Genomic DNA, 27,283 nt, shown 5'->3' on the forward strand with positions numbered 1-27,283 from the left:
CAAATTAGGCCTGTTTTCTCTAGAATTTAGAAGTTTAAGATGTCATCTGATCAAAGTCTTCAAGTTACTAAGAGGAAAAGACAGGATAGATAGGGAAAACCTATTTCCAGTGGTTGGGGATTCTAGATCTAGGGATCATAGTATGAGAATTAGGGCCAGACTTTTCAGGAGAGATATCTGAAAGCACTTCTACACACAAAAGGGTGGGAGAGGATTGGAACTCTCTTCTATAAATGGCAGTGGATGCTGGGTCAGTTGTTAGTCTTAAATCTAAGATAGATTTTTTTTTGTTAAGCAAGGTTATTAAGAGATATGGGTCAAAGGCAGGTGTGTGGAGTTAGGCCACAGATCAGCCATGATTTTATTGGCTGGTATAATAGGTTCAAGGAGCTGAATGGCTTGCTGTTGTTCTTATGATCCTACAAAAATCTACAATAGAATGTGCCTTTTTACAACATTCAGGAGTGTAAGCTGTTGGATCACATAGCATTAACGGTGCAAAGACAGACCATTTGGCCCATCTGAGCAATGTTTGTGCTCCATATTATCTTCCACCATACTTCACCTATTCCTATTAATGTATATTTCTAATTCTTTTTCCTTTTTGTATTTAACCAGTTTGCCTTGAATACTGTTCACTTCAATAAGTTCATTTGATAACAGATTCTGACAAGTCTCTGCGTAAGGAGGTTTCTCCCAAATTTCTTATTGGATTTGTTAGTGGAATGTACCCTTAAATTTGGATTCTTCCACAAGTAGAAGCATTGTTTTCCATGTCCACCATATCTGGTCCCTATGTGATTTTAAAGACCTCTATCAGGTCACCTCTTAGTCTTGACTATTCTAGAGAAAACTTGGGAGAACTGTAGACCAAAGTCTGCCATACTCGAAGAAGTGGAGGAAAGAAACCATATGAAAACTTTTAAGAATTTTCAAAGATTATATAAAATACAATAGGCAAAGGATAGGGGAGTGGAGAGTTGGTTCATTCACAGATCTGACACAGACAACACTGGTCAACTAGCCAACTCGTGTACTGAGAAATATGCACATAAATTTTAATCAGAAGGTAAGAACATGGATTACAGTGTTGTCCATTGATGACAATGTTCAGTTACAAAATAACTCTGTAGGTGACTGTTGAGGTACAGTGGTAGTGTCCCTCCTCTGATGCAGGTTCGAATCCCACCTGCTGCAGAGATTTTTAGTAACAGTCTGATCCAACTGGTTGAGTAGGAAAATATTTACAAGGTAATCCTTTGATTTCAAAAAGGAATATGCCACTTAAACATTATTTCACACTTTTCATCACTCATCTGAACAAGTCCAAACTGATGTTCTACATTTTGCCATCTTTCAGCATAGTGATAAGCTGTTGTACAGCGATAGTTAGTAGCATCCTATCACCAGATGTTGCTGCTACACTCTGAAACTAAATACAAATAAACTGGTTTTATTTGCCAGTGGATTCATTAGGGGAGATTTTGCTCCTTGCATTTCTCCCACTGATGATAATTAGACAGGGTCATTAAATCCCTGTACCCACCCTTTCCCCCCCCCCCAACAAGTAGCAGCACTACTTATCTTTCTTTAATTGGTGCTGGCTGAACAACATCAAATTGCATTTATATAGTTCTTTTAATATATAACCATGTTTCATGTCACTTTACAGGAAGCATGACACCAAGGTATATAAAAGATATTAAGGCAGATGGCCAAACACTTGATCAAAGAAGTTGGTTTGAGGAAATATCTTTAAGACGGATAGAGCAGTGGAGAGTTTTAGGAAGAAAATTCAGGAGCTTGAAGGCCATGACCTGGCTTAAAAAAAAACTCAGAAAACAAGGTCCACACATGTAAGGCTTTGTAAACTGTTAGTTTCTCATCACTGATTCAGATTGGCAGGTCAATGATAATAGGTAAAAGCAATGACTGCAGATGCTGGAAACCAGAGTCTAGATTAGAATGATAATTACTGCTGTTAAAAATTTGGAGTGGAAATTAAAATATATTTCCCAATTTTTCTCATGTTCCACTTGGTACCCTGACTCTTAACCTTATGGAATTGACCATTAGCAGGTGTACAGGAGCATGCCACAGGTTTATCTTCTTTTTGATTTCCAAAATCTCATCTCCCCTGTTTGCCCCCTTCCTTGTGGCATTTCGACCTGTTCTGTTTCCACTGAGAATGAGCCAAGAACAGAAATGAAAGTTGTAATCTTTAATAGTCTGACAGCTATGAATGCTGAACTGAGTGTTGTTACGGAATGTGCTCTGTGCTAGAAACCAGCAGCCTTGGGATGTGTTCCAGAAATACTTCAATCACTTCGAAGTGGAAAGAGGACATGAAAGAACTAAAGCCTGCTGTCAGAAGAAAATAGCACTGTGAAGCTTGTTACCATGGTGTGAATCAATCATCAAAAATGAATTTAGCCTGCGAGGTGATGTGACTGAATTATTCAAAAGGCAACATCAAATAAGGTTAAAACTTACAGAATCATATCGGTGCATTGACTGTACCCATGGGAAATCAGCTGTACACAGTGGATGGCTGATCTCGTACAATCAACTTTAATCTGCATCAGAAATTTGTAGACTTCTGCCTGTCTTCTTATGCTAAAAGTACTTTGGCAGCCTTTACATTACATAGTGAGGAATTAAGTGTGGTGCTGGAAAAGCACAGCAGGTCAGGCAGCAAGAGAACCGATGTTTCGGGCATAAGCCCTTCATCAGGAATGAGCAGTTCTCCTGCTCCTCGGATGCTGCCCGACCTGCTGTGCTTTTCCAGCACCATACCTTTTGACTCTGATCTTCAGCATCTTCACTGTCTTCTAGTGGGGAATTAAGGCCAACAACGTCCTCCACAATGCTTTCAAAAAGAAACTCCTCATCCCAATATATTAACAGTTGCCAGCAAGCCTCATCTACAGCTGAGACTGGCTCAAAACATGGAGTTGTGTGTGTCAGAGGGATCAAGACAGGGGACTCTGAATGCTGGGAGCTCTGAGTTTCCTGGCCTCAGTGGGTCTGGCACTGGTTGTAAGATGAGGGAAATGAAAAGTGAATGCGGATCCCACCATGGAGGGCAAGTAAGTGCTTACCATGTAAACTCACCCAAATTGGATGTCTCTATCTTTTTTTCAGCCCTCCCTAAATAGAGATGTCCTGTGGCCTCCTGGCTTGGCACACTGCCCACCAAACGTTCTACAGAAAGTCAATGTTGTTATATTCACAGTAATTACTTCCATTCTCAGGAATAACTTACAGGTGTGGACTGGCCATGCGCATAATTCAGTTTCCTTTAATAATGACTCCTTTAAGGGGACAGATGGGCTAGTAGCAATATGAGCTGCCTTGGCAGGAGACACTACAGGAACAGCAAGCTACTACCCAGCTACATTCCTGCAGGGAATGGAGTAAAGGTCGAAGTAATTACAACTTCCTTATTATCATCTCAAGCAAGTAAGCTATGAACTGCAATTGAGGATAGGGATAAAATTGTGTGGTTCAACTGTGAGGCTGTAGTACCTCTCTGCATAATGCTGACTTATACAGAGTGAGAATGAAGGCTGTTAGCCCCATGGCTGTAGTCAAAGTCCTGCTCGCTAGCTATTAAAATTGTGATTTCTATTTTTGTATTCAACTGTTATATAAATCTGTCTCACTGTCCTAATTTTCTACTCATTTACAATGGACACAAAATCCTGAATCATCAAAAAAGTACTTAGCATCAATGAATGAAATCTCCCACAAACTGTTAAGAGATTTCCTATTCTCCCCAGTGTTTAAGTTTTGTGTTTTGTGTTCGGTTTCAGATATAATGAGGGCCCAGTTAGCCTTATGTATAAATAACCTGTGGCTCAAGCAGTTTTAATTGATCAAGCTGTCAATCCTTTCAATTATTCTCTAACATTTAATTCCTTCATGATTTAGATATTCAGTGATACTGGTTAGTATTCATAGATATTAACTAACTACCTGACAAAGGAGCAGGTCTCCCAAAGCTAGTACTCCAAATAAACGTGTTGGACTGTAACTTGGTATTATGCGACTTTACCATCACTGCTAGGATCATTAAACACAGTTGTAGTGTTACATTCACTTTTCTTGCTGGGATCTGCTAATTGGAAATAGGTGAGTTGAGAGCTCCTAGTTTGTATTATACCACTCCAGCTATAATTCAACCAGTGACCTCTCTTCATAATACTAGGACTTGGGTTTATGGGTTACCTTCAGCCCCATAAAAAGCCATTTTGCCTTTGGTGTGCCTCCTACAGCAGGGCTTTCAATGTAGTAAACTCATAAGGAGCAGTATTGTCTGCACGTGTTCTAGTCCACCTTTCTGCCATCACAACATTTGTGATAATTGGAGTGCAATGCAAGCTCATATAATTTGGATACAAGAAAGACAGTTTTTCTAAATAGTTACATACATCAGGTTGTAAGTTTGCTCACTGAGCTGGTAGCTTTGTTCTCAGAAGTTTTGTCACCATACTAGGTAACATTATCAGTGAGCCTCAGGTGAACCTGAGCTACAAATCTTCTCCAAAATCAGTTACATGCATGGATTGGAGAAAATCCATGCACACAAATAATTGAATGCTAGTGAAAAGCAGTTGATGAGGCCAGTGGAATGTTTTGCAGGGATGGAAGCCACCCATTAGTTATCACCAGGGCTTCCATTCCTTTCAAAGATGGCTTCCCACTCTGAGAGATTTCCAGCCCATTGCCAGTCAGGTGGAACATCCTCAATTGACCAAATTGCCTATTCCTGTTCTTCCTTGCAAAAACTGAGGTTATGGTCTTATTCTTCTCTCTTTGCTTTCCTTTGTGTTAGAGGAGACTCTCGTTCTGTGGAATTATTCCTATGTACTGGCCACTCAAACACTGAGCTTTCCAACCCACCTGATAGTATGGGTCATTGCTAAGGAAGAAAGGTGGATGGGAATCTTACCCTGTATGACAATGATGGGGTCTCAGCAATCTATCCCACGTCCGCAACCCTTACATTTTTGAGAGCAGATAATTGGAAGAATAAGTTATTACATGCATGGTTTACTATTTATTTTAAAATAAGACGCTATTGGCTATTGAAATTGTGCAATAACATGGGGAAATTATGGCCTAGTAGTATTATCTAGAGTAAATCCAGAGGCCCGGCTAATGTTCCAGGTCCAAATCCCACCACGGCAGATGGTAGAATTTGAATTAAATGAAAGAAATATGGAATTAAGAATCTAATGCTGACTATGAATCAATTGTCAGGGACAAAGGAAAGCCGTTTAGGAAAGAAAAGTGCCATCCTTACCTGGTCAGACCTACATGTGACTCCAGACCCATAGCAATGTAGTTGACCCTCAACTTCCTAGCCCCTAATACCCTCATTCTGTGAATGAACACAAAGAAAAAGCATTCCTTTGTGTTGGTGTGGATTACAACTGGGGTAGACCTTCCTTTTGGATCACTAGTAGCCAATGTGTTCAATTTAGTAACCTTTTATTCCAATTCAGAAGGCAGTTAAGAGTATTCACATGGGTTTTTATTCAGAAAAAGATATGGCTGACTGAAAATACTACTTTTCCTTCCCAAAGGACATGACAGATGGAACTTAATTTAGATAAATGTGAGGTGCTGCATTTTGGCAAATCAGAGCAGGACCTATAACTTAATGGTAAGGTTTTAAGTGGATTAAATTGGATTTCCGACAATGCAGAAACAGGCCATTTGATCCAACAAATCCACACCAACACTTCAAAGAGTAACCTATCCAGACCCAGACTCAAAAAGCAGACAACCTGCAATTCCTGATGAAGGGCTTTTGCCCAAAACGTTGACTGTCCTACTCCTCAGATGCTGCCTGACCACCTGTGTTTTTCCAGCAACTGAGGTCCTGGGGAGTGTTGCTGAACAAGGAGTGCAGGTTCATAGTTCCTTGAAAGTGGAGTTGCAGGTAGACAGGATAGTGAAAAAGACTTTTGGTAAGCTTGCCTTTACTGGTCAGTGCAATGAATGTGAGAGTTTGGAGGTCATGTTGTGGCTGTACAGGACATTGGTTTGGCCACTTTTGCAATACTGCATGCAATTCTGGTCTCTCTGTTAGTGAAGGGAGTGAAGGGTTCAGAAAAGATTTACAAGGATGTTGCCAGGCTTGGAGGACTTGAGCTATAAGGAGAGGCTGAACAGGCTGGGGCTACCTTTCCTGGCATGTCGGAGGCTGAGGGGTGACCTTATAGAAGTTTATAAAATCATTAGGGGCATGGATAGGGTGAATAGCCAAGGTCTTTTCCTGGGACTGGAGGAGATCAAAACAAGAGGGCATAGGTTTAAGGTGAGAGGAGAAAGATTTAAAAGGGACCTAAGATGCAATTTTTCACGTGTATGGAATGAGCTGCCAGAGGAAATGGTGGAGGATGGTACAATTACAACATTTAAAAGGCACCTGGATGGGTATATGATTAGGAAGGGTTTAGAGGGATATGCGCCAATGCTGGCAAATGGGACTGGATTAATTTAGGATATCTAATCGGCATGGACGAGTTGGATTGAAGGGTCTGTTTCTCTCTGTAAAATTCTACGACTTTACAATCTTGTTGGAGTGCCTGTACTTATTCATCTTACAACCTGCCTCTGCTGACTTATGAGCTTTGATTTTCCAACCCTACCTTTTCAGGCAGTGATGTTGGGTCTGTGCCTACTGGGCGAGCGCCAGCCAGTTCCGTTGCATCAGGACGCAGACCACCAGAGTCGCAAATGGCAGCAGGTGGTGAACATGGTGAAAGTGAGAGTCAGGGCGGGTACAGTGGTGACATGGAGAGTGACACCAATAGGAGCCCCGGAGGTTAGTGAAACAATTAAAAATTGAAGGTGTTTGATTTCTCTTGAACTTCCTGCAGTATATTGCTACTCTCTTTCTCTCATGCTTACTTTCCTCTGCTTCTGTGTCTGTTAACTTTCTATCCTTTTGCCCATTTTCTCAATTCTTTTCTTTAATCTGCACTCACAGCATTCTATCTCTCGCTAGCTTTATTTTCAGACAGCTTTGTGTGTATAATTGACTGAACATTAATTATGTGATAATCTTCTCATATCCTCATCAAATGGCATGTTGTTTCTGTGGAACATGAATGACGCACATTAGCTTTTAAGAGACAGCCTTCACAGATTAATGCTGTTTTCAGCATTATACTGTACCATAGAGAACGTTAACTGCAACATGATTTGAATTATTCAAAGGTACTTCAGAAGTGATTTATGTATTTTTCAAGATTGTGCAACCTACAATCCTCAATAAAAAAAAGGATCAATACCTGTGGATGATATTCCTCTGAATTACTCTGGCAAATGTGGTCCCATTTACAGTCCTTTATTGGGATTTCTTAGTGATATAGTTGATGGATGTTATTATCAGCAGAGGGTAGACCATCAGACTGCTTATATGCAAAGGTAAAGTGGTTGGTTTACTCAGTTTGCTGAACGGCTGGTTTGTAATGGAGATTGACACCAAGGGCGTAGACTCAATCCCAGCACTGGCTGAGGACATTCCTTTTTGACCATTCTCCCTGCCTGAGGTGTGGTGACCCCCACATTAAATCACCAACAATCATCTTTCTCTAATTAGAGCAGTCCTATGGTGTGGTCATTGTGGTAATTTTACCTTTACCTTATAAGCAGCTGCTGCTTTCACCCTAAAATGCTTTTGTTACCACACTCCTCGCTCTTCTCGCTCCTAGCTTTCTCATTCCTTCCTTGGTAATGGATCCACATATAGTTGGGTCTTTCAGCCGACTTACACATGCAGTCACACCTGAAGTTGTCTGTATGTATATGTTTCTATTCATACTGTGGGATTGTGTTCAAATAACGACCGAAATCAGTGAATGGCAAAAATAGCCTCTTTTATTCAGCAATCACAGCACAGGTTCGAGGTTCTTACAAGAGCCCCTTTATGCACATTTCTTACATATATTAAAATTCCATTACTGTGGAGTTACATTTTTATATCTCTGGTACACAAAGGTTCGAAGAGCTTCTGTCCTGGGAAACAGGAGATGGGTTAAAACATATGTTAAGTGCTGGCTGCTCCTATATGCTCTAAATAAGTTAAAGATTATACATATACTTAATAAAAGAATAAAAGAAAATTAAACTGATTACTGCAGCTGGGTTGTGAGATTTATTTGCCGGTGTGAGTTTCACTTATTCATGCAATTTTGTGGAAACGCTTAAAGGGATAATGGCCCAGTTATTTAACAGGTATTTAACAGGTACTTAATCTATTCAGGTCCAGGAGATGGTTTGTAAGGACTGATTAATGTTATAATGCTTTGTGGAGACTTGATGAGGATGTCATTGTTCTGTATGAAATGGTCAGTTGAGAGCTGATTAATATTATAATGTTTTGTGGAGATTTGATATGGACAGTATTGTTCTGTAAGAGAAGGTTGGTGAGGCCTCATTAATATTATTATAATGTTTTGTGGCGACTTGATAGGGATAGTGTTGTTCTTTATGCTGCACTTCTTCAGAGGTAGCAAGGGCTGATAAGGTATAGAAATGCAGTAATGGTATGAAATTGTTTTTAAATTTGGATACTGCAGAACTGCGGTTTTATGAATGAATGGCTGAAATCGTATTGTAGTAAGTAACGGTTTAGTAAAGGGTTATGAACGAATGAACAGTGACCTGATATTAATGAATATAGCGAGCTGGTGAGTGAGTTAATAAAGATAGCCTATAACACAATATGTCATGACACCATATCTCGCAATACTGTGCACATTGCACCAAGTTCACTTTGGGAATGTTGTAACAAAATTATACTCATATCAAAAGAAGCTGTGAGCAATAACTGGATCTAACTTGACTCCAAATATTAGTCACTATAGACATTTTGCCAATGAATGTGTATTACTTGATTTCTTTGTTAAATATAAAAGAAGCAGATGTACTTTGAGAATTTCTTTGTGTATCTCTTGGAACACATCATCTAAAAAGATGTCGGAAGCAAATAGTAACTTTCAAAAGGGAATCCACGGTAAATATTTGAAGGAGACTATGACCTATGAGACCAATTTGCAGAACTATTTGGAAAGCTTAAATGAAGGACCTATTTCCCACCTCAATGATTAGAAACACAGGAAAGAACAGAACTGGAAGAGATGTGCTGTTTCTTTGACCAGCCCAAACAACATTAATTATCTATCCCAGGGGTGGTTAAACTTTGCACATGGTGAGGGACTGGGGCTAAAGCAATAAATTGATACTTTAAATTAGAAGACAATAGAAATAACCATTCAAAAGGGCTAAGCATTAAAAAAAAAGCCAAGTTTTGCCTTTTTGGTCAACAGCTAGAGAGCCAAGATTCAGTTCCAATTGATGATCACTATGGAAAGGTGTAGTGACTGAGGCCAAGCTCAGGAATTAGATTTAACTAGCACTCACCTTGGATTGCTTGCCTTGTACAAACCTCATGCTGGCCTTGGCAGAATTCACATTAAAAGAAAGGTTAGAACTGAGTTGACCTTTAGCCTGGGCTTCCCTTCTCTTTCTCTCCCATACTTCTATTCCTTGACCCATTTTTACTCCTCTCCCCATGCCCCTCCCTTTTAGCTCTTACCCCTCTCACTCTTTCTCTTATTCTGTCCCTTTTAACTTCAAGAAAATGATCCAGGGCGTGTCCTGTCTTTCTGGGGATACTTGAATGAAATTTGGGAAAAGGTGATTCCTTTGTAAAAATGAAATGAAATAAAAATTAATGGCAGCCTACCATTCCATTCCAACCTTTCACCCTCACAGCCAAGCTCACAGTTCCGCTCTGCCATCTGACTCCCATTGCCTTTTTACTGTGATGTGACTGTCATATCCTTCCTCCCTGAGCCACAGTCTCCCTGAAAGTTTCCTTGGTTTGGACAAGTTGAGTGAGTAGGCAAATGCATGGCAGCTGCATAATAGTGTGGATAACTGTGACATTATCCACTTTGGTAGCAAAAATACAAAGGCAAGTTATTACCTGAACGGCTATAAATTGAGGGGAATATGCAGTCAGACCTGGATGTCATCACTGAAGCCACTGAAGATACGCATGCAGTTGCAGGAGGTCGTCAGTGGTTAGCACTACTGCCTCACAGCGCTGGGATCTAGGTTCGACTACAGCCTCAAGTGACTGTCTGTGTGGAGTTTGCACATTCTCCTCGTGTCTGTGTGGGTTTCCTCCCACAGTCCAAAGGTGTGCAGGTTAGGTGAATTGGCCATGCTAAATTGCCCGTGGTGTTAGATGCATTAGTCAGAGGGAAATGGCTCTGGGTGGGTTACTCTTCAGAGCGTCGGTGTGGACTTGTTGGGCCAAAGGGCCTGTTTCCACATTGTAGGAAATCTAATCTCTTATGTTGGCTATCAAAGCAAGAGGATTCAAATCCAGGAGGAGGGTTGTCTTGCTGCAACTGTACAGGACCTTGATGAGACCACATTTGGAATATTGTGTGCAGTTTTGCTCCATCTGAGGAAAGATGTTCCTGCTTTAGCAGGAGCACAGCAAAGGTTTACCAGATTGATTCCTGGGATGAAAGGACTGGCATAAGAGGAGATGTTGAATCAGTTAGGTTTATATTTACTGGAGTTCAGAAGAATAAAAGGGGTCTTGTGGAAACCTACTAGACAGGATAGGTGGAGGAAGGATGTTCCTGATGCTGGGGACAGCATCAGGCGTGACAGTCAAAGGATATTAGATTAGATTACTTACAAGTGTGGAAACAGGCCCTTCGGCCCAACAAGTCCACACCGCCCCGACGAAGCGCAACCCACCCATACCCCTACATTTACCCCTTACCTAACACTACGGGCAATTTAGCATGGCCAATTCACCTGACCTGCACATCTTTGGACTGTGGGAGGAAACCGGAGCACCCGGAGGAAACCCACGCAGACATGGGGAGAACGTGCAAACTCCACACAGTGGAGTTCCCTGAGGCGGGAAATGAACCCAGGTCTCTGGCGCTGTGAGGCAGCAGTGCTAACCACTGTGCCACCGTGCCGCCCACATGGGGTAAATCATTTGGGACTGAGCTGAGAAGAAATATCTTCACCTAGAAAGTGGTCAGCCTGTGGAAATGGCTACCACAGAAAGCTGGTGAGGCCAAAATATTATGTGATTTCAAGATGATGTTGAACATAGCAGTGGAAGCTATATGGAGAAAAGCAGGAATAAGTTAGGTGATCAGCCGTGATCATAATGAGTAACACAGCAGGATTGAAGAGCTCCTATTTGCAATGTTTCTTTTCCCAAACTTGGCCAACAGACCTACCACTGCAGTTCCAGGCCCCAGGATGCTCGCTGCTCTTCTAATCATTTGCTGGTTCTCTCTCACATTTGTTGCTGATGGGCTCATCAGTAAGCCTGCAGCAGCAGACACAGGAGAAAAAGGCTCTGATTGGAGGAGTAGCCCTTTAAAATCTTACACTTAGACTTACCTATATTTAAAACTCCGGCTGTATGAATCTGCCAGTATTACACCTGTTGACCTGTATAAAATACCCACAGCCTGTAAGGTGGATGCCCTTAGCTACCCAATACACACTTAACTTTCTTCACATTGTTGTGACTTTACCAGGTTAACTTGAGCAGTCCACTCACCCCCTCTGCAAAAATAGATTTAAGCCTAACTTTCCATTTTCTAAAAGTAGCTGTCTTTCCCAAATCCTAGAAGGCATCCTCAAACTTAAGAGGGTTTTGTTTAGAAAAAGTACCTCGAATTCTTGAAAAAATCTCTGCACCTTCTCTTCAAATAAATAATTCCAGTCACAATCAAGAGTGAAACATCCCATATATTTACTCAAGGAACATTTAGTTCTCTTGGTAAACTGGCCAGCATATGTTCTTAAACTAACACCCACAAAGTAGTTTAACCATTTATTCATTTTATGACAGTTTGTGGAATATTTCCTATCCAAAATGTTTCTTCTGAAACAGGATATTGTGTCTCATTGTGTGAAATCCTTTTCAGTACTAATCAGTGATCAGTACTGCATAAATGTAACAAATTATGTTTTAACACAGGTTTTGAGCACTAAAGTAAACCATAGAATGTTATGTTTCATGGGGTTAATGCATATAACCGCCGAACTTTGTCACTTGAATACTTTAAAGGATGTTATATTATCTTCTGTCTGAGTTATACCATAGTTGCTGTAAAGTTTTTTGTTTAAATTATTTTTTCAATTTTTACGTACGAAAGAAATAATCTTCTCGTTGACATCAGTTCTTACTGACTTTTTTTTTCCTCAGGTGGACGACGTAATGTTTCAGCTCCGGGTTCACGTCCTCCCTCAGCTTTACACCAAACTAACCCTGCACAGCCATTTCAAGCAGGTCAGTAACCCCAGAGATCAGAGTGGGCAAAAAGAAAAATGGTCTGAAAACTAGTGGCTGAAGACAAGAAGCTGAAAAGCTTTTGTGATAAGGAATCATTTAATTCCAGCACATTTTATGTCTAATGAATGCAAAAGCCCACTTCAAATTAGTGAAGCCATTCCTTCAGATGGATAGAAACATTTCCTTCCCTTTATTTGCCTTCCATTACTGTCAAGATGATGGTGATTTGATACAAAGGTACAAAGTGATCTCAGCATTTCAGCATTCGAGGTAGTTTGTATGCCTTCATCTTGTATTACATGCACTAACACTAACAACAGGGTATGGCAATAACCTTTCCAGAATGATTTTCATGCAAAGCAAAGTAGAGCAAAGCAAAGTCTGATTGCATAGTGCTTGTGTGGGAGAGCTGTCATAGTTCCTTCCCATGCCTTGCCAACCTGTCAAAACCAAAGAAGAGAGTAGATGGGAATTTTAAAAACCCAACAAATATGAAATAGTTTGTCTGCTTTTCTTTGGCTACTTTGTGTGTCAGCAGGAGCAGATTTCCACTCTGGTGTCCGCAATGCCATTCTGATGCTTTCCAACCACTTATTAGAGAGGGTGGAAGCCCATGCCTTTGCATCCCCAACAACCTGGGGCTTCCTACATTGTGGCTTCTGTACAGAGATGTTATTACACACTGCTGGAACAGGTGGGTCTTAAACCCAGGCCTTCTGGTTCACTACCAGTACAAATCTAAGATGGAAGCCAGCAACCTTGGTCAGTATTTAACCCATGAAGGAGCTTCCTGTTTGTTTGGACAAACAATTCAAAGCAGGCAGAATGAATTAAAATCTCCAGGGCGGCTTGTTGGAAGGAGATCGATGGTTTGCTGCTCATGTTGCCCAATGAAGATTTGTGTTCCCACCACTCTTCTGACAAATCCTGAACCAAAACAGAAAGTGCTGGAGAAATGCAGCAAATCCGGCAGCATCTGTGGAAACAAAACCAGTTAACGTTTCAAACTGGTGAAGCGTCACTGGGCTCAGAACATTCATTCTGTTTTTCTAGCCACAGATGCTTCCAGACCTGCTGATTTTTTCAGCACTTTGTTTTTGTTTCAGATCTCCAACATTCACAGGTCATTGTTTTATCCTTGTGAAGAGGTGATCTGGTCACACTGGCTTTCTGTTCATCTTAAATGTTAAAATCTATTCGTAACTCTTCCTCATCATCTGAGCAATGTGCTTTTCTCTAAAAATGCATAGGAGTCTTCACCTGTAGAGGAGAGAAAGTCTAAAGAATGCTCCATTTTGTTCAAATTCACTACAGAAGATAAAAATTACAGCAAAAGAGTAATACTTTATGTTGAGTGCTTGAGTTATTCTTAGATAACACAAACAAGACTGCTTACTGTGGCTCACTGAGTGGCTACATGAAATAATCTGTGCTGTCAAAGTGCCTTGCTGGTACAGCCTTTCCACTCTGCCCTTAAACCATGTGTTTAATGCTGTCAGTAGAGGTACATTAATCCAAACCTCTTACATGGTTCTCCATGAGCAGAGGTTTGCTACCAACTCTCAGACAGTCTCAAAAGATCTCCACCATCTCCTCAAAATTATTTATTTTGAACACACGCTCACACTCCCAGACAATGGCAACACCACAACAGCCTGCCAGCAAGGAAGATACAATTAGAAACCTTGTGCCTGGTAATGTACAAATAACAAGTTCAAAAACAGCAAAAATCTTGGTTTTGTACAGAATAGACAAATATTTTTAACAACAACAAAAAAATCCCCTAAAAGTTACCTTCATCATTAGATTTCACTGGGTCTCTTTAATGAAATTTCAAACGTTTCTTTTGTGCTGTCTTTGTGAGAGAGCTGTAGATTCTTTTGACATGTCAGGTTGATATATTTCTGGTTTCCCTATTCACAGGTGTGTCTGGAACCTATAGACCAGGTCAGGGAGTGACTCCCAGATATCCTGAACAAATGTCAAGTAAGACTGTTTATAAGCAGCTCTATTCTCAGCATCTCATTTCAGTTCTTCCTTGTTCTGGTTTCATCTTGGATCATATGGTCATCCAGCAGGTCCTCAACTTGAAGGGATAAAGAAATAATTCTGTTCTGTCTTTTTCCATTATTTATTTCTGCCAGTGGTAGGGTCTCCATCCTTGTCACACTCTGTGACCAACCAACCCACCCCATCATCAGATGCAAGTTATACCCTGGTGAAGGAGGAGAGAGCTGTCCGCCACCATCCACCATATACAGCGTCAAGTACAGCCTCAGCACTGCCTCCTTCCACACAACAGCAGGAGGATGAAGATGAAGATCCTTATGACTCAGATGAAGCCAGTGAGTGATGTTTTGATTGGCCGATTCAAATGAATTCATTAATAAAGACCATTAAATAGCAAGTATAATCTACTCCAAACATATCATTGTTGCAGTGAAACTAAAACAAAAATAATGCTGAAACGGCACAGAAGACCAGTTATAACCTCGAAGAGAGAAATTAACTCTCACAAAGTCCTGTTCACATGGCACCACTGTGCTTTTTGACCTAGTAGTACTCTGATTTTAAAATTCTCATCAATATTTTCAAATCACTTCATGCTCTTGCCTTTCCCTGAGCTTGTGTTGTCTTTGAGCCTAACCAGTCCACCAAGATCTCTGCATTGTCATTATGAGAGGGCTGCAGAATCTTCACTGTTGTGAGGTGGTGGTGTGATGGTATTATCACTGGACTAGTAATTGACAACCCCAGACTGAGATTTGGGGGACATGGGTTCAAACCCCACCATAGTAGATGGTGAAATTCAATAAAAATGTGGAATGAGAAGGTGGTCATATGGCAACTAAAAAAGCCAATGTTGATTGTCATTAAAAAATCCATCAGGTTCACTAATACCTGTTAGAGAAGAAGATCTGCCATCCTCACCCAGTCTAACCTACATGTGACTTCAAGCCCGCAGTGATGTGGTTGGCTCTTAACTGCCCTATGGGCAATAAACATTGGCCTAATCAGCAATGTCTACATGTCATGAAATGAATGTTTAAAACAAACCCCTCCAAGTCTGGCCTCTTGCCTATTCTGCTTTTCCACCCTTCAATGACTGGTGGGCAAGCCTTAAACTGCTTTGGTCCAGATCTCTAGAATTCCTTCCGAAACTGCTCTGCTTTTCTAATTCTCTTTCTTGATTAAAGTCAGTTCTTAAAACCTACATCTTCGAACAAGCTTGTCATCGCCTGTCTGAACATGGTATTTAATCCGATTATATTTCGCTGAAGCAAATTGGAACTTTTACCATGTTAAAGGTGATGTAAGTACATGTGGTAATATTTTGGGCATCGACATGATATAGGAGCTCTAATTCATTATGCTTTAATAAAACCAGTGGAGAACATGAAACAAATAATATAGATATGTTACTTGTAAGATGACAGGTGCTGCTGTGACATCAAATATTTTCACAGCTGTATAGTGAAATCGTGATTTGTTTTCACTTTAAATATACAGACATACCCAGAACCTTTGTTTTCCAATTAGTCTCCTCTGCATTTTGTCAGAGAAACAACAATCTGGCTGACGGTGATAGAAATAAGGCTTAGTTAAGTCTTCAGGTATTTTACAAAGAAGTACAGTTTGCTAAATATGAACAAATTTAAAAGTTACTTACTTTGCCTCATTCAATCATGAAATTAAAAGGGTTAAAATATATGATGATTTTAGTTAAATTCAATGCAAATATTTAAATATCTCTAAGGAATCAAGTCCCCACTGGAAATCCTTGTACCTGATACTTGGGTTGGCAGCATTTGAAAGAAATGTGTTTTAATTCTAATTTGTGGCTTTGTGTACCTCTGCCATTCTTGACATACCTCTGGCTGCTGTATTAAATGGGTGAACATTTCAAATATAACAACAATAGGAGATTATCTCAGAAACGAACAGAACACTAAAATGAACTTGCACTAATGGCAAGGGCCGAGAGGCGACTTATTGGAAAACTGCAGGCAGCAGACTGGAGTTGTTTGATACACGTTGGCAGAAATTAGAAAATATCTGGCTAAGGGTTCATTTGCCAATAATGGCAGCAGTAATTCCCAGCTACAGTCGTATAGATCATTTGAATGAATAGCTGTTAACTGGGTTGTGATCTTGGGTTGGCTCTTGCTTAACGCCGCATTCTAATTAGGGAGATAAAAAGAAAGTCAGAAATACGACAAAACATTTGAAAAAGAAATACCATCATTGGGGTTGGTGGCAGGAAACTGAAGACGCCTAGTCCAACACAAACGGATGCAATGGTTCTTGGAAATGAGTTGGACCAAGTGTCAGTGGGGGACCATTTCAAAGACAATGATCATTGTATGAGAAGGTTCAAGGTGATAGTAGACCATGACATGCAACAATTCAGAGTGAGAAAAATCAACTGCCAGAGATTTCCATGAGGCAAGAATGGAGCTGGGCAGAATTGACTGGAACAAGATACCGGTGGAAAAAAACTGAACAACTGGGCTGCCTTCCAAGAAGAGATGATTTGCAAACAGTCAAACTATATTGCCTTCAAGATAGGAAAAACTAAGCTGGAGCTCCTTCGATGACAAAAGAGATCGAAATTACAATAAAGAAGAAAAAGTGTGTTTATGATGGGTGTCAGGTAGAAAATAGAGATCTGAGGAATCCCAAAGGATTAGAAGGGAGATGAAAAAGCAAGCAAAGCAAAGCTGAGTAATGAGAAAAGACTGGCAGCCGGCATAAAGGCGAGTTATGAAGTCTGCAATAGGTATATAAATAGTACTAAGTGAAGGAGTAGGGCTGACTAAGCACCACAAGGGGAATTTACATCTGGAAGCAGAGAGCATGGCTGAGCTGTTAAATTAATAGCTTGTATCTACATTTACCAAAGCAAGGTTCTATCTCGGTCATGGTGACATAGGAGGAATCTCTCTTACTAGGAAGGATTCAAAACTGATAAGGAAGGATTGTATTGATTGTTGGTAATCAAAGTTGACAGGGCACGGAGACTGGATGCACTGAAGGTTTTGAAGAAAGTGTGAGCGGAAATTTCCAGAACACTGGCTGCTAGTTTTCAGTCTTCACTAGATTTGGGGTCAGGGTGGGGTGGGGGGGGTGTGGGGGTGGGGGGGGGGGTGGGGTGGGGTGGGTAGGGAAGGAGGAGGTCACTCAACCTGAAGCCTTAACTCTGATATCACTCCACAGATGCTGCCTGGTCTTTTCCAGCAATTTCTATTTTTGTCTCTGATTTTCAGCATCTGCGCTTCTTTCAATTTTATATAGATTTAAAGTTATTTGCAAAAGAATCAAGGGTGATATGAGAAAAAATTATTTCACTTAGCGAACAGTTACGGCATGGAATACATCGCCAAGAAGTGTAATGGGAAAAGGTTCCATTAATGCACCCAAGCGGGCACTAGACGATTATTTGGATAAAAGTAATGTACAAGGAGATGGCACAGATGAAATGGGCCAAAATGCCCTCCTTCTGCACTGTAAGACTTCAGTGATTGATCTAAATCACAACCTAGAAAGAGAAATCCAGTGCAAACCAGGAACTAACGAGGATGCCAGGAGTGAGCTTTGTGCAATTACATTCTGTAATTAAGAATTGAAAAGTGGGCAACGTTAAGCTGAACCTGTATCAGAATTAATATGATAGGTTTAATGGAAAGCAAGACAACCATTTGGAGGAGGAGGGTAATCATGGTATTTTGATTAGAAAAGATGAGAGGCTTCAGGAGAGCATAAACAACATTGTGGACTGTTGGGTCAAATGGCCTGTTTTTATGTAATATTAGACATTGTGCTCCACATAGAAGCCCAGATATTGTGCTGTGAGTGTACAGTCATACACATGGTTAATATGTCTGCACTAAATTCTTTAGCCCACTGTTTTATTCTATTTTGGGTTAAAAAGTAGTAGACCTAGTGATCATACAATAACATTATAAATGGCAGGGTTAAACATTTGTGAAGTGTACTATAACCTATCATCTAAGAAAACCAGACATATATACCTCTGCATTGAGTACACTATATTCTTAGTTAAAGTTATACACAAATCTGCAGTTTAAAGGCTAGAACTCATTTACTTTGATGCATGATGGCTATTAAAAATGGATTACAATTTTAACCCAGTTGGAATGCTGTGAATGACTGTTTTGTTTTTATAACACTCATTGAAGATGGTTTTGTTGGTTGTGTTCACAGCTACTTTGGGAGCACTGGAGTTCAGTCTAATATATGACCAGGTCAACAATGCTTTGCACTGCACCATCATAAAAGCAAAGGTGAGCTGTCAAATTTATTTATTTTCAAATAGAATTTCATCATCAAGTTCAAAATGTGGATACTGGGTGACCAAACGTAACAAAATAATTTACAGTCAGTTGTGAAATGTTCTTTTGTCCCAAAAATTTGAAAATTAATCATTTAATAGGTGACTCAAAATACTTTTAGTTCAAGGAAACATTTGAGTTCCTGCTGTCTGACCTACACATGCAGCCCAGGAAGTGTTTATGGCAAGATTTAAGAGTAGGAATTCCGGAAGCACTAGATAATGGTCAGTTATGATTCGATTTGATTCGATTAGATTCCCTATCGTGTAGAAATGGGTCATTAGGCCCAACAACCGTCTAGAAAATAACCCCCCCAGACCCGTTTCCCTCTGACTAATGCACCTAACACTATGGGCAATTTAGCACGGCCAATCCACCTGACCTGCATATCTCTGGATTATGGGAGGAAACTGGAGCACCCAGAGGAAACCCACACAAACACAAAGAGAATGTGCAAACTCTACACAGACAATCACCCAAGGCTGGAGTCAAACCAGGTCCTGGTGCTGTGAGGCAGCAGTGCTAACCACTGAGCCACCGTGCCGCCAGATATAACATTGCTTCTAGAGGAATTCAGAGATTTATGATTGTATCCATTTCAGATCAACAGGAGGAAAACATTCATTTTTATCTGTGAAAGTCATGCATAGAACATGGTTGGCTGATGTCAGCCCACTTATGTGAGATGCAAGTCAGCAAATTTTAATAGGCATTAAGCTGGTAAACCCCTTATCAAGCGGAATAGGGATATTGTTGGGGTTAGTGACCTCATGTTGTTTACATACAATACTGAGAGATTCAGTTTCAGGTTTGTAACTCAAGTGCTGATATGGCATTTTTGCCCTTTGTACATTACAGGGACTGAAACCAATGGACTCCAATGGCTTGGCTGATCCATATGTGAAAATACATCTCCTGCCTGGAGCCAGCAAGGTACGATATTCCTGTCAGATTGTAAACAGCATATTCTTAAGATTTACAACTGGTGAAACTGTTCTATGGCTACTGGTGTACAGGGAGGTTTCAATGGCACAGTGAATCACAGTGAGATTGTGTTCTGAGGCTCTGTTACTTATAAACTATAGGAAATGTCTGTGACAGGTAACAATTGAAATGTCATATCTCTGCAACAGATTACATTGATATTAAGAATTAACAGGCCAAATTAATTTCAATTATCAGATACAGTTATCAGAAATACATTGAGGTAGATATTTGTACATACTGTAAATACTCATACAGTGGGTGACACTGGGAGAAAGTGAGGACTTTGCAAATGCTGGAGAGTCAAAATTGAAAAGTGTGGCGCTGGAAAAACGCAGCATGCAAGGTGCAGGACAGTCAACGTTTTGAGGTGGGGAAGCGGGCTGAGAGATAAACAGGAGGGTAGGATTGGGCCTGGGGGTAAGATAGCTGGGAGGGCATTGATGGTTGCAGGTGGGGGTAATTGTGATAGGTTAGTGGGGAGGGAGGAACAGATAGGTGGGAAAGAAGATGGACAGATATGATAAGTTAAGAGGGCAATGCCGAGTTAGAGGGTTGGATCTGGTGAGGGGAGAGGAGATTTGGAAACTAGTGAAGTCAATGTTGGTGCCGTGTGGTTGAAGGGTCCCAAGGCAGAAGATGAGGCATTCTTCCTCCAGTTGTCAGATGGCTTGGATTTAGTGGTGGAGGAGGTCCCGGACTTGCATGTCCTATGCAGAGTGGGAGGGGAAGTTGAAGTGGTTGGCCACAGGGCGGTGGGGTTGTTTGTGCGTATGACCCACAGATGTTCCCTGAAATGATACTGAATTGGTAGACCAATTTAGATGGTCACACAAGTCATAATCTATCCTATTATGTCCCTCTTATTCTCCAAATACCTCAGAAGAAGGTCTCAACCAGTCTACCTGGGGAGAAGACCCAAAGTGAAAGGTAAAAGCATTTCCAGGCAAAAAAGATGGGAAATGGTGGAAGAAAAGTCAACAGTTGGGTGCTTTGAAGTGTTTCACACCAGCTGGATCCACAAAGAACCATAGATCTGCTGGCTTACTCTACTGTCCACTGAGAACAAAGCCATAATCAGAACAACATAAAATATTTAGAACATTTTTTCATGTGCACTGTTTATCAGGTGGAATTCCCCAATTTAATGACAAATAGATGCATTACTGATAGGATGCTGAGCATCCTGTTTGAAAAGTTTCCAGATTTGACACTCGTTTGTTAACCTTATCTGAGTAATGGTGTAATGGTATTCTAGATTCAAAGACTTTACACCAGGAAGGCTATATCCTATCATGAACAATTGACCTCAGGGAAAATGGGTAGGGAATCAGAGCAGAAAAGAAGATAGCCTGGTAAAAATGTCAGAATTCTTGATGATTTTTGAGACACTCAAAGTGATAGCCTGAGCAATTGAATGAGTTGACATCAAATATGTTTATATTCTTTCCAAACATAGTCAAATAAGCTGCGCACGAAAACACTGCGCAACACCCGAAACCCTGTGTGGAATGAACGGCTAACATACCATGGAATCACTGAGGATGATATGCAGAGAAAAACTCTCAGGTGAGAAATATAGACAGACACCTGAGAAAAGCAACCTCTCTAGTAGTCTTAAGGTATTCAAGAATCCCTTCAATAATCTTCAACCAATTTGGAAAACCTCATCAAATCTCTCACCCAATTAAACTCTTCTAATAATTTTCAAGTGAAGCATGTTTTCAGGTTTGAATTAAGGTGCTTGACATCTTGAATGGTCTATGACTTCTTCCTTTTGTTAATCCATCTTGATCTCTCTGGCCTTTTCTACCCTTAGTTTTTATACAATGAACATGGTGAGTGGTTTTATGATTCTATTCAGAAATATTCATGATTTTATTACTTTACTTTCAGTTTTCAGATATTGTGAAATAATGCTTCTGGCTGTTTTGGGTCATTCCTCTACAGGCAATATTGGAAGTTGATAACAGGCATAAGGGGCTTGGCATCTTGCCGAATGAATGCAGACACAGGAACATTGGAAATAGAAGCAGAGGAGGCCATTGGCATTTTGAGCATTCTCTGCTAGTCAATAAGATCATGACTGAAATTTGATATTATTTATACTTTCATAACTCTATGTTGATTCTGCCCAATCATATTATGATTTTCCAAGTGTCCTGTGTAGTGATTGTAATGAGGTCAGCCATGTAGACCCTAATTGGGTCCCTAAATGGACCAGATTAACAGCCCCAATCAGGGACCCCTAGCTGACATATAAACAGGAGTGTCAGAGGTTCTGTCTACTCTCTGAGAGCTGGTTCTGAGGAAGCTGGATCAGTGTGAAGAACGATGCACATGTAAATAAAGGGTGACTTGGCAACAGGATACAAGTCTCTGTGGAATTAATTCAGTAGCAATGAGAGTGAGATTAATCATGTGACCACTCAAAAGCGCCTATCACCTGAAGTCCAACTGGATTTCAAACTGGCTCTACAACTGGCTTTGTCATTGGAAAATGCAGCAAGTGGAAAGTATGAGGATATGCCAGTGGAAGTGAACACTCACACCAGGCTGACTGACCTTGATAGACACCATGTGAGTGAAGGCAATTGCACTCAGGACATGTCCTGAACAGAGAGACCCAAGGTCAGCCCACAGCAAAACCCCAAAACAAAGCCAAGCCTTGGGCAAATGATTAAAATTCTCTTCAGGATTGTAGTTTCTGCCAGTATGTGGACACGAGACATCAAAACAGTCCCACTCAACCTAATTTGAGTAAGAGAACTCATAGGATGGTATCCAGGCAAGTGCATACCCTGGAAAACTCACTTACAACTGGCTTGGAACAGTTAAATCGCTTAGCAACAGCTAAATCAGAGCCAATCAAAATGAATGTCTGGTTAAATGGTCACTTGGTTCATTGGAGATTGATACCAGAACAGCTGTATCAGTGTTTGGCAAAGCCAGTTTGTTAAACTTCGTTCTGGACTCCAACTGTTATGTTTGTGCAAGATCTCAGCTTGACTGAGACCCTGTACTGGAGAGCCTTTACAAGATTAAGAGTATAACTTTGATTCTGGTCTCATGAGTAGCAGCTGGTTCAGTTATTGTAGTAAAAGACTCAGGCACAAGCCTGCTGGGGAGAAATTGGTTGCAAAAGATTCACCTAGATTGGCTCACCATGTTTCGATTACAAAATGAGTGAAGTCCTAATTAAATACTCTGAGATTTTTCAGGATGGTCTCAGGACTATCAAAGGAGCCAAGGCCACCTTGCATGTTGACCAGGAAGCAATTTCACAATTCTGCAAGTGCCATTTGCCTTATGTACAAAAGTAGAGGCGGGAATCAGGAGGCTAGAAAACAAAGGAATCATCAAATCAGTCCAGTTTGTGGAATGGGAAGCACCAGACATAGTGATAGTGAAGCCTGATAGGTCAGATCGCCCTTGTGGGGATTTTAAACAAATTGTAAACCGTTTCTCACAGGTAGATAAATACTCATCCCCTCACGTAGAGGATTTATATGCAAAACAGTTGGGGGATTGCTGACCATCACAAAGTTGCACATGGAGCCATGTGTACCTACACTTGTGGTTAGATAAGGATTCCCAGAAGTATGCAACAATTAATACCTACAAAGATTTGCACCAAGATGCGAGACTGCCATTTGGGTAAAGTCAACCTGTGCATTTTTCATTGGATGATGGAAAGTATTTTACAAGGTCAACCCTGGGTCACCATTTATTTGGATGACATGCAAATAACAGGGAAAACCAATAAAGAGCCTTTAGAGAACTTGGATATAGTCCTTAGATGTTTCTCCAAAGTGGGCATATGTCTTAGAAGGGAAAAATGTATGTACCAGGTACCCCAAATGACCTACTTGGGCCACAGAGTCGACAAGACCAGGTTATACATGTTGGAAGAGAAAGTGAAGGTGATCAAAGGTGTACCAGCCATTGAAAAAGGGTCAGCCTTGGAAATGGTCTCGTAGCCAAGACGCAGCCTTCAGGTGTCGGCACACTATGCTCCCAAGCGAGATGTAGAGCTGACATGTGATGCATTCATGTATGGTATCAGGGTAGTGCTGGCTCACAAATGGCTCAATGGAAATGATTGTTCAATAGTGTACACTTCCCAGGCTTTGGCTGATGCAGAGCACAAATATGCCCGATCAGAGAAGAAAGGTATGGTGGACATAGAGTCATAGAGTCAAAGAGGTACAGCACGGATACAGACCCTTCAGTCCAACTCGTCCATGCCAACCAGATGTCCCAACTTAATCTAGTCCCATTTGCCAGAACTTGGCCCATACTCCTCCACCACCTTCCTATTCATATACCCATCCAGATGCCTTTTAAATGTTGCAATTGTACCATCCTCCACCACTTCCTCTCGCAGCTCATTCCATACACGTACCACCCTCTGCATGAAAATGTTGCTCCTTAGGTCTCTTTTGTATCTTTCCCCTCTCACCCTATACCTATGCCCTCTAGTTCTGGACTCTCCCACCCCAGGGCAAAGACTTTGTCTATTTACCCTATCCATGCCTCATGATTTTGTAAACCTCTATCAGGTCACCCCTCAGCCTTCGACGCTCCAGAGAAAACAGCCCCACCCTATTCAGCCTCTCCCTATAGCTCAAATCCTCCAACCCAGGCAACATCCTTATAAATCTTTTCTGAACCCTTTTAAGTTTCACAACATCCTTCCGATAGGAAGGAAGCTAGAATTGCACGCTTTATTCCAAAAGTGGCCTAACCAACGTCCTGTACAGCTGCAACATAACCTCTCATCTCCTATACTCAATGCTCTGACTGGAAGAAAAGCATACCAAATGCCTTCTTCCCTATTCTATCTGCCTGTGACTCTACTTTCAAGGAGCTATGAACCTGCACTCCAAGGTCTCTTTGTTCAGCAACATTCCCTAGGACCTTACCATTGGGTGTATAAGTCCTACTAAGATTTGTTTACATAGAACATAGAACATAGAAAAATACAGCGCAGTACAGGCCCTTTGGCCCTCGATGTTGTGCCGACCGAAGCCCACCTAACCTACACTAGCCCACTATCCTCCATATGTCTATCCAATGCCTGTTTAAATGCCCATAAAGAGGGAGAGTCCACCACTGCTACTGGCAGAGCATTCCATGAACTCACGACTCGCTGAGTAAAGAATCTACCCCTAACATCTGTCCTATACCTACCACCCCTTAATTTAAAGCTATGCCCCCTTCATAATAGCTGACTCCATACGTGGAAAAAGGTTCTCATGGTCAACCCTATCTAAACCCTTAATCATCTTGTACACCTCTATCAAGTCACCCCTAAACCTTCTTTTCTCCAATGAAAACAGCCCCAAGTGCCTCAACCTTTCCTCATATGATCTTCCTCCCATACCAGGCAACATCCTGATAAACCTCCTCTGCACTCATTCCAGTGCCTCCACATCCTTCCTATAATATGGCAACCAAAACTGCACACAATACTCCAGATGCTGCCGCACCAGAGTCTTATACAACTGCAACATGACCTCAGGACTCTGGAACTCAATTCCTCTACCAATAAAAGCCAATACGCCATATGCCTTCTTCACAGCACTATTTACCTGGGTGGCAAATGTCCTACTCGTTCATGCTGACCAGATATCCTAAATTAATCTACTCCTATTTGCCAGCACTTGGCCCATATCCCTCCAAACCCTTCCTATTTATATACCCATCCACATGCCTTTTAATTGTTGTAATTGTACCAGTCTCCTCCACTTCCTCCTGCAGCTCATTCCATAAATGCACCACCTCTGCGTGAAAAAGTTGCACCTTAGGTCCCTTTTAAATCTTTCCCCTCTCATCCTTAACTTATGCCCTCTAGTCTTGGATTCCCCCAACCCAGTGAAAAGCCCTTGTCTATTCACCCTATCCATGCCCCTCATGACTTTATAAACCTCTATAACGTCATCTCTCAGCCTCCAATGCTACATGGAAAATAGCCCCATCTTGTTCCACCTCTCCCTATAACTCAAACCTTCCAGTCCTGGAAACATTCTTGTAAATCTTTTCTGAACCCTTTCAAGTTTCACAACATCCATCAGAATCTTAACCTTTTCCCTTTCTATGTCGTTGGTTCCAACGTGGACAATGACCCCTCTCCCCTGTGAGAACATTCTGCACCCTCTCTGAGACATCCTTGATCCTGGCACCAGGGAAACAACACACCATTCTGCCTTTTCTCTGCTGGCCACAGAAACGTCTGTCTGTACCTCGGACTAGAGAATCCCCTCACACAGTTGATCTCTTGGAATCCGATGTACCCCTCGTTGCATTAGAGCCAGTCTCAATACCAAAAACTTGTCTGTTCATGCTACGTTCCCCTGAGAATTCATCACCCCCTACATTTTCCAAAACAGCATACCTGTTTGAAATAAGTATAGCCACAAAAGACTCCTGCACCATTGCCTACCTCTCTTACCCTTCCTGGAGTTAACCCATCTATGTGACTGTATCTGAGACTTGCCCCCTTCCTATAACTGCCATCCATCACATACTGTTGCAAATTCCTCATTGCTTCTAACTGTGTCTCCAACAGATCCATTCAATCTGATAAGATTTGCAACCACAGCATTTATGACAGATATAATCTGCAGTAACCCTTAAACTCTCTTTAAACTCCCACATCTGACCAAAAAGTACATATCACTCTACTAAAGGCCATTTTTGCTCCTTCACAATCTACAGACCCAGAACAAAGAAACCCTGGAGTGCAGGCTCACAGCTCCCCGAAAATGGAGCTGCAGGTAGACAAAGACGGTGAAGGTGGTGCCCGGTATGCTCTCTTCCACCGGCCAGAGCACTGAGCACAGGAGCCGGCAGGTCACGCCGCGGCTACCCAGGACACTGGTCAGGCCACTCCTGAAACACCGCATGCAATTCTGGTCTCCTTCCTTTCGGAAAGATGTTGTAAAACTTGAAAGGGTTCAGAAAAGATTTACAAGGATGTTGCCATGGTTGGAGGATTTGAGCTATAGGGAGAGGCTGAACAGGCTGGGGCTGTTTTTCCTGGATTGTCGGAGGCTGAAGGTTGACCTTATAGAGGTTCACAAAATTATGAGGGGCATGGATAGGATAAATAGACAAAGTCTTTTCCCTGGGGTCAGGGAGTCCAGAACTAGAGGGCATAGGTTTAGGGTGAGAGGGGAAAGATATTAAAGAGAGCTAAGGGGCAAACTTTTCACACAGAGGGTGGTATGTGTAAGGAATGAGCTGTCAAAGGAAGTGGTGGAGGCTGGTACAATTGCAACATTTAAGAGGCAGTTGGATGGGTATATAAATAGGAAGGGTTTGGAGGGATATGGGCCACGTGCTGGCAGGTGGGACTAGATTGGATTGGGATATCCAGTCGGCATGGACAGGTTGGACCGAAGAGTCTGTTTCCATGCTATACATCTCTATGAGTCTATCCTTCTTAAATCAGGGAGCCCAGAACTGCATGCAGCACTCCAATACCGGCCCAAGCAATGTCCCGCACAGCCGCAACGCGACCCCCCAACTCCTACACACAACGCACCGCCCAACAAAAGGAAAGCATATCAAACAC

The 27,283-nt window shown here is 41.4% G+C and overlaps 1 protein-coding gene across 4 annotated transcripts in view; it reads left to right on the plus strand.

Moving 5' to 3' along the window:
• LOC140488133 (rabphilin-3A-like) overlaps positions 1 to 27,283 on the plus strand; it is a 239,796-nt gene that overhangs the window by 169,494 nt on the left and 43,019 nt on the right. For all 4 annotated transcript variants that reach the window (XM_072587941.1, XM_072587944.1, XM_072587942.1 and 1 more), the window contains 7 exons: positions 6,671 to 6,838; positions 12,281 to 12,364; positions 14,291 to 14,353; positions 14,512 to 14,712; positions 18,593 to 18,672; positions 19,579 to 19,653; positions 21,164 to 21,273. In XM_072587941.1, coding sequence (XP_072444042.1) covers positions 6,671 to 6,838; positions 12,281 to 12,364; positions 14,291 to 14,353; positions 14,512 to 14,712; positions 18,593 to 18,672; positions 19,579 to 19,653; positions 21,164 to 21,273 — 781 coding nt within the window. The remainder of the gene's footprint in view (positions 1 to 6,670; positions 6,839 to 12,280; positions 12,365 to 14,290; positions 14,354 to 14,511; positions 14,713 to 18,592; positions 18,673 to 19,578; positions 19,654 to 21,163; positions 21,274 to 27,283) is intronic.

Source organism: Chiloscyllium punctatum, chromosome 17, assembly GCF_047496795.1.
Source record: "Chiloscyllium punctatum isolate Juve2018m chromosome 17, sChiPun1.3, whole genome shotgun sequence".
In the NCBI taxonomy this organism is placed as follows: domain Eukaryota; kingdom Metazoa; phylum Chordata; class Chondrichthyes; order Orectolobiformes; family Hemiscylliidae; genus Chiloscyllium; species Chiloscyllium punctatum.